This window comes from Condylura cristata, unplaced genomic scaffold (genome assembly GCF_000260355.1).
Source record: "Condylura cristata isolate star-nosed mole 26May11 unplaced genomic scaffold, ConCri1.0 scaffold00009, whole genome shotgun sequence".
Lineage (NCBI taxonomy): Eukaryota > Metazoa > Chordata > Mammalia > Eulipotyphla > Talpidae > Condylura > Condylura cristata.
In genome coordinates, this window is record NW_004567110.1 from 30,596,415 (window position 1) to 30,609,199 (window position 12,785).

Here is a 12,785-nt window from a genome sequence, read left to right on the forward strand (position 1 = left end):
CTTTATCCCGACAGCTCCCAAGTGCTGTTGCTGGAAAGTGCGATTAAGTGGCATTTAGTGTGTTTTTCCATCTTCCTGTGTCCACCTGGCATAAATAAAATAAAGGAGCCGGGGATAATAACTGTCGTTATTTTTTTTTTTTTTTAAAGGAGAGAGCGGGGTCACATGATTTGCGAGTAAACCGCTTTAGTGAGGTGGCTGCAACTCGGAGTTTGCCGCAGAGCCGCCCCCTCCCAGCGGGGGCCTGACGTCACGGAAAAGCCCCGGCGCGGGCTGCCCGGCTCGCTATAAGCCTGGCTGCGGGCGCCCGGAGCGGACGGCGGCGGCCGGGCAACCCGGGCGCTCGGACGCGCGGACGGACTGACGCGGCGACACACGGACGCAGGCGCGGCCCCACTGAGTAAGCGGGGCGCCTCGTGAGCTGCCCTCCGGACTTCGGAAGAGTGATGGGGAGGGACGGAGGAGTGATGGGGAGGGAGGGGGGGAGGGAGGAAAGGAAGGAAGGGGCGTTCCCGGCCCGTGGAACTTTTAAGTTGAGAAAACCTTGAAACGCGCTTGTCTGCGCTGTGGTTTTCCAGTCTCCGGTGAGTTTAAGGTGCGAAGGATGCTTTTGTCATCGGCAGGTCACTTCGTGTTCAGTAGGAGGAACACCTTGTTCAGAATGTGTGGTTAGAAAACAGCCCTCGAGCATACCGCATGCTTTTGTTGTTTGAATGCAAACGGTCAGTTGAGGCGCTGCTCGTGTGGTTCAAAAATCGGCCGGTCATCCTGGTCAGTGGCTGAGGTGCCCGAGTGTGGAGTGTGGGGGTGAGTGTAGGTAGGAGCGCGGCGGTGCATCTCTCACTCAGGCGAAGGATGTGCTGATTAAAATGACAACGCGTCTATTTTATCTCCAGGCACACTTAGAAGTCCGTGCAAGGGGAGGGAGTGTTGGGAAGGGAGAGTTACAACTTTCCTTGCTGTTGAATACTGTGTGGAAGAATATTTAGCCTTCCATTTGCTCCAACAAGGTGAAAACAGTTGCATCAAGGAACTCACCGGGGACAATGGTTGAATAAGAATGCAGCATTTTCTCAGCAAACATGATAGGTCTGAATGTGAGCGGGTCATTTCCCTGCCTGGAGGAGGAGGAGGCGGCTTGGAACTGGGATGTTTTTAAAATGGTGTTGGTAGGCAGGAGGCATAAACCTCCAACAGAAATCCCCCCCACCCCTCCAAACGGCCTACTCAGGCAGCTGGAGAGCATCAAGGCAACTTTACTAAACATGGAAGTTCCAGTAAGTGCTTGCCCAGTCCAGCCAGCAGGAGTGATGTCATAGCCACGTGTTCAGCACTGAGGCACAAAAGCGGCTGGATGCTGGTGCAATTAAGAACCCTGTTTAGACAAGAGCAGCTAACCTGGCCAGCTTCCTTAACTTGTTGCTTTTCACCCGTGGAGGCAGTTGGTTCGTTCTGGCTGTGTCAGTGGAGATCCCAAGGCTTCTTTGAGGATGGAGGAAGCCCGTGGGCAGTGGGCCATGTTAATGGTACTGTTATCTCTTTGCATATGACACTCTACCTGAGGAGGTAGTTACTCATTGTGTGTGTGTGTCCAACTGAAGGCATGGGGACTGTTTCATTCTATTAGGGTTACTGGGGTGTCACCCCATGTGACATCACTAATGACTGACTTTGTGTTTGTGCCACCTGAGTCTTGCTCGTGCTTTAGAATGCTAACATCTCCACCACTTTGCCCTCCAGGACCCAGCCATGACTCTGAATAATGTCACCATGCGCCATGGCAGTGTGGGCATGCAGCCGCAGCAGCAGCGCTGGAGCATCCCGGCCGACGGCAGGCACCTGATGGTGCAGAAAGAGCCCCATCATTACAGCCCGCACAGCCATCACTCTGCAGCCCCCGAGGATCACTGCCGCCGGAGCTGGTCCTCTGACTCCACGGACTCGGTCATCTCCTCCGAGTCGGGGAACACCTACTACCGGGTCGTGCTCATAGGGGAGCAGGGAGTGGGCAAATCCACTCTCGCCAACATCTTTGCGGGAGTGCATGACAGCATGGACAGCGACTGCGAGGTGCTCGGAGGTAGGTGGCCCAGCCCCAGTGGGCTTCTGTCCATCACAGTGGTCCTGGCAGAAAGAGTGAGTGGGTGGCTCATTTATGTGCTGAGTTGGGGATTGCCGTTACGCATTCTTGGCACTGGCTGGGGGAACTGAGTCCCCGGAAAAGCCCTGACACAGGCTTTAGGACAGGAAAATGAACATGCTTGGAGATAGAACCTGGGCCAGAAAGGGAATTTCTTTGGTTCCAGCTCTGAAGGGCTTGGCAGGGCAGTTGTAGATTCAAGAGGTGGAGCCAAAGGGACCCCACCTCTGGCTTTTGCCAACTCGTGAAGACATTGCCTTATTCCATGGTTATATCTAAAATCAAACCCAATTTGATAAACTGCTGAGGTAGACTCATTCATTATCTTATTTCTGTCAATATCCAGAGCATAAAACAGTTCAAAATTTGTGTCTGAAAGAAAATTAGAATTAAAAATAACTTGAAGGGTAATAGCGATGATAGATGTGTTTGTCTAGTCTTGGTTTCTAAAGACATTTTCCCCGGTACACTCTCATTTAAAATATTTAAGCCTTGCTGATTTCCAAAACTGACTTGAAGTGACATAATCTAAAAATTGCATGTATTTCTCAAATAGGTGGAAAGCATACCAGTATAATCTTGCAGCAGTGTGAGGATCTCAGTGTTGATGGCTTTCATAGTGTCTTTCAGCCACGGCTTCCACCTTAGCAGACATGAGCAGAATAGCTGTATGTCCCCTTTTCGTTCAGTTGTCAGCCGAAGGAAGAATCGTCCAATACTTGCCTAAATGGTGCAGTCTGTGTATGTGTTGTTGGGACTCGCATCCTCATTATAAAATTTCCAAAGTAGCTTTGTGGTGTCTCCTTCACCCTCCCCTTAAAGCATGGGGTTCCTTTTCTTTTCTCACTACCCTAAGTTCATTTCTATGAAACACTTATTTTTCGTGACCATCTCCAATGTCAGAGAATTCTCTGCTTTAGGAGAAAGCTCAGAAACTGGGCTGTAAGCGATGACTCACTGATGTAACATTGATTCCTCACCTCTGGAATCTCGGGGATAATAGCTAAGCAAGAGTCAAGGGGAAATTGAATAAGAATTGTGTCATTGATTTTCCTAAAGGCTGGTGGGTGATGTTGCTATCGAAGAAAAGGAAGGAAGAACCAACATTTAGAATAAACATTTATAATGGGAGAGGCACTTTAGTGGGTACCTAAGACTTGCTACTATTCACTCCTTACAATTTCTGTTCCCTTATGAGTGAACTCAGTCAGGGAGACCAAGCGGTTTATCTAGAATCACCCAGTGGGGCAGCCGGATTAGAATTTGGGACTTTATTATCTTTGTTTAGTGTTTTTCTCATTCTGTTATCAATGGTGAACCTACTGTGTGTTATACACAGTGCTATGTATTTCCCACGTGTAAGTTGATAATACTTAACAAAAGTCATGCCAATTTTGTGTTAATGTCCCTGTTTTATAGGTGACTAAGTAGATGCTTATAAAACCAAATGACTTTCCAGTGCATACATTCTTGTGCCTGATATGTGGTGAGGATTCCAACTTAATTTGTGGTTGAGCTCAAATCCTATGTTCTTTCAAAGTACCTTGCAGTCCCTGGGTTTAGTCCAAATGCTGTCAAGGCCTGTGGCAATTTGGGCTGTCAGCCACATGCCTGGCTCTGTGCCAGTGATGGATAAGGTGGTACAGCCTGCGCTGTTAGGAGGGAGCTGTGCGTCAGTGGCTGTGCTTCTGAGTAGGCCAAGAATCTTGACCACCTTAAGAAGTGCTTTGGTGTTGAAATAAGAAAGAGAGCGACTGAAAGTTGTCTTTTTTGTTTTGGCCTTTTTTAAGATTGAGGAATTGAAAAGTTAACAGGAAGTAGACTTTAGAAAATGCTTGTCATAAGTTAGAGAGGAGTGATACCCATCCAGAGAATGGTATCCGCACTGGTATTACATGGTGAGAAGATCAACTACACTGGAATTTGGGGGGGAGACAGACTTCTATATTTGAGGAAACCTCTTTGTTTAGTGTGTGGGGGGGATAATTCTTCTCAGTCTTTGGCAGAATCTCTCTCCATTTTCAGGTAATCCATGCTATCCAAAGTATCCAAATTGATACCATCTATGACTAGATCCCTGATCTGAAGGCAGCTTTTGCTATCACTAATTAGCTTTCTATTTCCCCTCAAGGAGGAATTCCTAATGCATGCCCTCCATTGTTGTTTAGTTCAGTATTAAACATAAAAAAGTCTACATAATAGTCTCATCATTACTGCTTCTAATAGAGATGGGTGTTATGGTTATATTACAATAATTGTATGCCTCTGGATATAGGTGATGCTATTCCTTCATTTCTAAACAGTTACTGACCATGTATTGTGGGCCTCTGTGAGATCTGTGGGAACACTCCAAGCTGAGGTGCTTACAGTAAACAGTGGAGGTCAGATATGTCAACTATAAGTCAAGATAGGATGTCAGAAGTGTCTTGAAAAGAGGAACAGAGATGTGCTGTCAGAATTCAGAGGGGTCAGGTCATATCTAGCTGTGCAAAATAGAAAATGGTTCCCGGAAAAGCCACCTCCTAACTGGAACCTAAAGAGCGAGGTGTGAGGGCCATGAGCACACGGAGGCAGTACAGGGAGGTATCTGAGGCGGGTTTGGACACCAGCTGTCACGACTTAGCTGGGTGCTCCTGGTTGGATACTTAACCTCCTCAGGCTTCCTCATTAGTAAAATAAGAACCATACTTACTATTTAGGGTAATAAGAAGCTTAAAGGAGACATGTATTCAGCCTGGGACATAACGCCTGGTACGTCGTAAGCTCAGAATAGCCTAAGTTAGAGCCAATTCTGAACCTTCCTTTCTGAGCTAATCTTACAAAACTGGCACTTTTATTGCCTGTGGTCTCTCCACCTGGTCACACTTGGCTGGGACCCAGCGAGACATTGGCGCAGACATGAATCACTAGGGGAGGGAATGGTATTCGTACAGGAGGTGTTTCTTTTAAGGTTTGGAGAGTCTGTTTGCCACTGAAAACTGAAAGCAGTAGAGAGGTTTTTTTTCAGGGGGAGGGTTGCTGGAGTCTTTGAGGGACAACTTGTGAGAGAATTCCTGTGCCATTTCAAAGCACAGCACTTGAGTCAGTTTTGGGGAGAAGGGGCTTCCTCCATACCCAGTGGGTGGAAGGGTCAAAGTAGGAAAGAAATTAGGTGCTCTAGTCCACAGAAAATGGCTGCAGACCATAAGCTCCCAGTCATATTGAATGGAAATCCCACCCCACCCCACCCCATCAGGTTGGCCTTTCTTACTAAGGGAGTATGCATGCACACCCCCAGCCTTTCTGTAGAGATTTAGGAAATGAAGACATTCTGACGCTGGTTTACAAGCCTATCAGAAATACCTTAACCTAGGACAAATTACTAAAGACTTTCTGCCTAGAGTTATATCTATTATACTACATCCCCTTTCCTCCTTTGATTAGCACTCAAAATGACTAAAAGGTGAGCAGCTTGGGAAGAGAAACCTCAAGGTTTTTGTTACAGGCATGCTCTCCCCTAGAATGCAGAAGGCTGCCTCCATGCATGGCGTGTTTGCACAATCTATGGGGTGTGTAGCAGAGGCCATACAAAGCCTGGTGCAGGGTTTTTGCACAAAGCAGGATGGAAAAGCATTGTCTTAGGCTCCTGAGTTTTCAACACAATGGTTTTCAGACAGAGGTAAGTCTAGACAATGTTCCGCGTAACAAGGCATGTTGACTACTTGACAGCTGTAACCCTTAATTTACTTTATCTAGACTTGTTCTGATAGCTCTTAAACCAAGAGTAGGTTTAAGCTTGCTTTCTCCCTCTGCGACTGGGGTACAGTATGTTCCCATGTTAACTACTGGTAATTCAAGCAAATCGCATGTACCATGTACCTGTTTTTGTGTTGTGAGTGCCACCCTGAGAGCAGAGACAGTGCCGCCCTGAGAGCAGAGACCAGTGCTGTATTGAGTTTTCTGATGCATGGAGAAAAGAGTGATAAGGGGCTGTCAGCCCACCCTTTCATCTGTGCTGCACTGGCTCTGATGATTTTTATCTTGGATAAACACCCCTGTTGAAGTAGTATAACCCCTCTTCTCCAGTAAGCCAACTAGTGCACCCACAGGGATCCCATTCATGCTTCATATTATAGGTGCAAACCTGATGTGCATAACAGTGGGAAACCATTACTATTGGTTAAAGAATGACACCAGGGAGGTGGTAGAATTGGCAGTTTACTTCTCATTCGTCCATGTTTTCCTTCCTGTCCATCTGATTCCAGTGCCTAAATGAGGAGCATTAAACCAGGAGCATTGCTTTTTATAAACTCCTCATTGTTCTAAAACAGAAATCCCCCAAGTAGGATTTACGTACAGCAGGAAACACCCAGTGTGGTCAAGAACCAACTCCCTGCATCTGGAGGACTGACCAGAACAGCTGACATTTCTTGGCTTCTATTTTGTGTCCAGGCTTACGAGTGCCATACTGCCCCAAAGGGTAAATACTGTTACTCATGCTCATTTCACAGATGAAGGAACTGAAATCCGGAGGGCTTAAGTGAGTGGTCCAAAGCCATGAGTTAATAGAGGTAGCGCCCAGATTTGAATTCAGATTTGCTTGTGCTCATAGCTGCAATTCTATATTTGTCATTCATTCATTTATTTGAAAAATGTTTTCTGAGCACCCACAAACCAGGCACTCTCCTGGGTGCTAGGGGGTGTCAGAGTATAAAGTATGGACCTCTGCCTAGGAATCTCTATCCCAGGGGGATAGAAAAGAATAAGTTTAATGTATGTCATGTTCATAGCAATCCACACACCGAAGAAATGAAGCAGGAAAGGAAGTCAGGGATGTTGGTGAGGAGAGGGGTTACAGTTTTAAATAGGCGTCAGGAAGTGCCTCTCTCAGAAGGAGGTACGGGACAAGCTTTGTGGCCATCCAAAGGAACAGATTTCAGGCAAAAAGGAATAAGGAAAATGATAAAAAGTACGATGAAATAATTTTTAAATGATGAAATTAAAAACATATACTATTTTGTAATTTACATATATAAGACAGATACCCCACTGTGAACATGGAAATCTTGCAAAAATCCAGGTTAAGCACCCTACACTTCCCCCCTCCCTACCATACACTGATTTTGTTTTTTCAGGCCGGAGCTGCTTTGGGCCATTCTTCTATATTCACCCTTCACCTACACCCATCTGGGCTCAGATGGTGGGAGGAAAGTTTCCATTACCAAGCAGAGTTGGAGGCTGCGCTTCTGCTGTGCTCAAAATGGAAAAACAAGCCCATTTATTCCTAAAAACAATTTTTTTAATAAGAAAACTAGCCCAAACAGGGGTAGTTTCAGGATTTTTTCCACCTCACATGTCACAGAAGAGGAGAAAAGTCACTGCACTCAAATTCAGGACATTGCTGGTGGATGTGCAGGAACGCCCACTGGAATTGCAGTGTGAGGCTTGTGAGCCAGCTTGGGGTTCCTTTGGGCAGTGCGTGGCATCACCCATGGAGTCGAGTCAAAAATCCCAGTGTGAGTTAGGTTGTAAAGGGTTTTCCTTTGAGTCTGGGAATGAGAAAATGGCCTCAGTGACATGCTGTCAGGAGATGCAGGCGTTCGTTCATCTCAGTCAGTGCTGGGGGTGCATGCACAATGTGTGGGTGATGATTTCAAAAGGAAGTTACCTTTGAGCTTTAGCTGAATGTTTACATAATTTATGGCATATTTAGCGAGTTATTTTGTTAAATAATTTTCAGCATCACCTTATAATAGGGTTTATCTATTTGCCTTACTCAAAAGTGGATCTTTTTTTTTTTTCCCCTAGAAGATACTTATGAGCGGACACTGATTGTTGATGGGGAAAGTGCCACGATTATACTCCTGGACATGTGGGAAAATAAGGTACGCAGGACTTGTAGCTCTGTGTCAGTCCTTGCAGGGCCTGCCTTCCAGTGGGCTGTTGGTGTTTCCGATGACGTAGACTCATTTTCCTGATTAAAAGCTCTTCTGAAGTATGAAACTGTTCTAAAGAATAGGTCATCTACAGATGAGCTCTGAATAACAGATAAGAAAAATACAAAAATGCATATTTGTTTTAGGCAATTATGCCAACAAGTATGAGTGATAATTTTATTTTAAAAAAATTTTAGACCTTTTTATTTGCTTCCATCTTTCTTCATTTCTGTGTAGTCTTTTATTTCTCCCCTCAGGTTAGTTCCATAACTTATACAGTACCACAGTACCCATGAAATGTCCCTTGTGCTTTTCCCTCCCTGATCTTGACCCCTCACTGACCCTCTCTCCTGCAGTATGCCTCAGATCTATAGTTTCTCTCTAACTTTTGTCTTTTCTCCTGGCCTTTTATTTAGTTTCCCTATATTTCACCTACAAGTGGAAACCATTTGATACTTTGCTTTTTCCTTCTGATTTATGTCACTTAGCATAATCGCTTCCTGCTCCATCCATGTTGCCACAAATCACACTAGTTTATCTTTTTTGTTTGCCGAGAAGCATTCCATTGTGTATATGTACTACAGCTTCTTGATTATGGGCGATCATTTTAAATTACATCAAATCATATTATATGAGGTTGACACTCTCAGTACTAGACTTCAACATTTGCTTTTCAAAGGTTTTGGACACCTGGGTATATATGCTAATGTATGTTTATTGAAAAATCCTCCTCACAAAAGGATTTATAGTTTCATCACTAGGGAACACAAAAGGAGTTTTGGGGACCCAGAATTGTACTGTCAATAGAAATGGGAAATGAAGCTTGGTGAAGTAGTTGTACAATTTATTAACTCAGGATGTTGGAGGAATTGGAAAGTAAAATATTTTGGACATAATTACTTGATGGGCTGTAGTTCTTTACAGCCATCAGACATTGGCAGGAAAGGCCAGTTGCAAACTCGATGTGAGTACTTTTGTAGTCAAATATTATTTCTTTGCAAACTGAATGCTCACTTACCAGGCCAACCTGAATTCATGGAAGGTCTTCTCATTTCATCAGGGGGAGAATGAATGGCTCCAAGACCACTGCATGCAAGTCGGGGATGCCTACTTGATTGTCTACTCTATCACAGACCGTGCCAGCTTCGAGAAGGCATCTGAGCTGCGAATTCAGCTCCGCAGAGCCCGACAGACAGAGGACATTCCTATAATTTTGGTCGGCAACAAAAGTGACCTGGTGCGATGCCGGGAAGTGTCTGTATCAGGTAAAAGAGGTGGTGTCACTACCACAGAAACAACCTCTTGAGTGACCGATCTGTTCCTTTAGACGGGCACTCTTCCCTTCCTCCATGAAATAAGAATCAAACTCATTAAAATACTGCTCGGAGGTTTATATGTACCCAGAACTCCTGTATTCTCCATGGATCATCTCCGTCTGGTTGTTGCTCTCTTGTCCATCTGGTCTACCTGCAGGATTTGATCTCCTTATCCCAAGGGTTTCTCTGGAAGATCGTGTCTACAGGTTTATGGGTAGCCGCCAACCTTGGTCTTTCTCTTCTCCAGGGAGGATCTCAAGAATTCAGTGAAAGTAGCATCTTCATGCTAGGAGGGTAGAAGCTCTGATTTAGGGTAACTCTGAGTGTTTCATTGAGAATAAGAATTATTCTCGGCTGCTTCTGGTTTCTGTAGACCCTAGAGATACCCCCTTATCTCCTCCCCTTTGCTTCCTAAGTTTCAGTCAAGGCATCTGATGGTGCCACGTATGTTTTTTCATACTTAGTTTAGGGATAATTTCTGTTTTCTGTGTGGGCACCCAAGTCCTTACAGAGTCCTTGAAATTTTCTTCCTTTTTTTTCTTTTTTTTTTGTAAAGATTTTATTTATTTGTGCATACAGAACTGGGGTACAGACCAGAGGTACAGGGGCGGTGAGAGAATTGACCAGAGATAGAGTGGGGAAACAAAACAGGCAGATCTATTGAAATACACTGCTGAGGGGAGGAGCAGGGTAAGTCAGGAGAGATCTGCTGTGCTTTATGGATCATCCACTTGGCCAGGGACTGAACTCTTGCTGCAGGCTGCAATAACTTCATAGTGCTGTGCTTTAACCTATTGTACCACCAGGGAAGGCCTGAAATTTTATTTTTCTCATGTGGATTTGATACCTATATTTCATCCCCATTAAGTATATGGTAGAAAATAAAATGTAGCCCTGAAGACTCAGATCCAGGAAAGGAATCTAATCTTTTTTTAAACTGTACTTTGGACACAAGGACATAGAGCACAGTAGGACACTTGAAACGAGACTGTTCTAGAGAAGCTAGTTTGTGTAGTTTCCTATAACTATATAACTATATAAAAAGCTTTTTTTTTTTTTTTTTTAAAGAAAGGAAACCAAGTAGTAGAATTCTTAATTTCAATTTAGCAGACCAGGTCAGGAGAGGGTTAAAAATGAGTTTGAACATGAAACAGACTTGGATTCATACCTGCTACTAAGTCTTCATGAACACCCTCAAGCTTTCAAAAGAACCCCACTCCCTCAACTTCATCTATCTGGAAAGGACGTGTATTTTTTCCAAGATTGTTGTGAATATTTAAAAAAAAAAAGTTTATAAAGCATTTAAACTAGTTCCCAGCACATAGTAAGTGTAATAGGTTAAGGCAGTGATTTTTATTATTACAATTAATACTTTGATGAAATTGGACCTTTGTGTGGTATGGTGCACCAGTTCTAAAGCACATTTCTTCCTGGTGACTGCTTCTATTTATGCCCTGGGAAGACAGGTGTCACTTGACCTCCTACATCCACTGCGTGGATGACTTAGATTGCCTTGAGGACACTTTAAAGTCAGGCATCCTCTGAGCCATGTAAGCTCGTACTCTGCGGCACCTCTGACATTCATCTCCCCTTCTTTTCCTGCCAGAAGGGAGAGCGTGTGCTGTTGTGTTCGACTGCAAGTTCATTGAGACCTCCGCGGCTGTCCAGCACAATGTGAAGGAGCTGTTTGAGGGCATCGTGCGACAGGTCCGCCTCCGGAGAGACAGCAAAGAGAAGAATGAGCGTCGGCTGGCTTACCAGAAAAGAAGAGAGAGCATTCCCAGGAAAGCCAGGCGCTTCTGGGGCAAGATTGTTGCCAAAAACAACAAGAATATGGCCTTCAAGCTCAAATCCAAATCCTGCCATGACCTGTCTGTGCTCTAGGCACACAGGCACTAGATGTCCTCCTGAGGGACATTGTCGAAGGCCGTCGGGACCAGTAATCTATATTAGATTGGACCCTTACATATTGTTAGATGTGGCTCCCCCTAGTGCAGTTTCTGGATATGAACGTGTCAGCCTCACGGACACCATAATGCATGGGAAATGAAAGATCTTTGTAAAGTGTCAATATTTATTTACAAGGAAAAGCCTAACTTTGCTTCTTGAACACCCAAGACTCATCAGAGGATGCGTTAGGTGTTCACATGTGTTTCCTCTCTCCTTTGGATAATAGAGAATTGAAGCCTACAAAAGAATGCCTAGAACAAGAACTTTTCATTATTGCCAATTTTGAACAGTGTTCTGATACTCAGCTTGAGGTTAGTGGGTCATAAGCAAATGTAGGAAAGCTGTGAAAGGGTTTATACAAAGGAGGGAGAATTTCTTTCTCTGTACCGTAAATTCATGGAGCGACGATTATAGAACTGGGCTCATCCTGAGTGTCATTGCTCCCAAGCTGTGAAAGAGGTGTTGGACCTTGCTGGAAACTAAAGCTTAGAAAACAACTTTTGTTCAGAGTCCACAGTTGGGGATCCAGCAATTTGCAGAATTGGGAACTGATACACCTACCACTTGTGGGTTCAAAATTGTATCTTCTCTGTCTTACAATTTTTTATTTGGGGTAAATTCTTTTAATCAGATTCTACTTAGGCAAGCCACCTTTTATGTTTCATTATTTTTAAAACCATAGAGTCACCATAAAAATATTTTTTAAATCAGAATGATAACCTGGAGTGTAAGATGCCAAAATTTTGAATATAATCAACTGAATTTTTATATTACACAAACATGAATATTTCCAGTGCTTTGGGTTGACCCTTGAATGTCACAGCTCTGCTCTATTTATTATTATTTTGCAAAATAACCATTTTAACATTTGATAAAGCATATTTATGAACATATTTCTTAATAAGAAAAATGTCCATTTTATTACCATTTTCTATCTTTTTCAGAATATGCAAGTTTTTACCTATATGTCTTATAATAAAAGAAATAAAACCTTTGGGGAAAAAGCATTCTTGAATGTTTTTCCTTTCTAAACAAGATGGTTATAACTTGTGATATAGCATTATAAAGTCGTATGCCTACTCTTAACTCTGTTCACTAGCCATAGCCCAAGCATGATCTGTTTTAAGAGAATCTCTGAAATCTCTTCTTTGGAATGATGGTTCATAGAAATGTAAAGTTATTTTTGGCTGAAACAATTGGGAAGTATTTGGGGTCATCTAAATGCTAAGTTACAGTAAAAGCCAGATTGATCTTTTACTGTGGTCTGGCAAATTCCTAACTGAACAGATGGACCTCGCTTTGCTCCCTGAAGGCTCATGGTCCCAGGCTTGACTAAAGCATTAGAGGAAATTAGAAAGGATTAAAAGAAAGGAAATTGGTGCTTTTCAGCCTGGGACCTGGCCAGGCAGGTCTTTAACCAAATTGTCCTCTCTGACATGAATGCAGTTTGACGTTAATCTTGTG

The 12,785-nt window shown here is 43.8% G+C and overlaps 1 protein-coding gene across 2 annotated transcripts; it reads left to right on the forward strand.

Moving 5' to 3' along the window:
- Nucleotides 1–328: 328 nt before the first annotated feature.
- On the forward strand, nt 329–12,201 carry GEM (GTP binding protein overexpressed in skeletal muscle). 2 transcript variants are annotated; one of them, XM_012722923.1, is made up of 5 exons: nt 329–400; nt 1,741–2,080; nt 7,928–8,004; nt 9,116–9,320; nt 10,978–12,201. In XM_012722923.1, exons 2-5 carry the CDS (start codon nt 1,750–1,752, stop codon nt 11,253–11,255), a joined length of 891 nt encoding a protein of 296 aa, XP_012578377.1. In that variant the 5' UTR covers nt 329–400; nt 1,741–1,749; the 3' UTR covers nt 11,256–12,201. The 2 variants fall into 2 exon arrangements, with proteins under 2 accessions (XP_012578377.1, XP_004679785.2); XM_004679728.2 differs by lacking the exon at nt 329–400 and adding an exon at nt 1,399–1,526.
- The last annotated feature ends 584 nt before the right edge of the window (nt 12,202–12,785 follow it).

Coding starts and splice junctions, on each gene's coding strand:
- GEM (XM_004679728.2), top strand. CDS start 1,491: ATGGAGGAAGCCCGTGGGCAGTGGGCCATGTTAATG. Junction 1,527..1,740: donor GGCAGTGGGCCATGTTAATG/GTACTGTTATCT, acceptor TTTGCCCTCCAG/GACCCAGCCATGACTCTGAA. Junction 2,081..7,927: donor CGACTGCGAGGTGCTCGGAG/GTAGGTGGCCCA, acceptor TTTTTCCCCTAG/AAGATACTTATGAGCGGACA.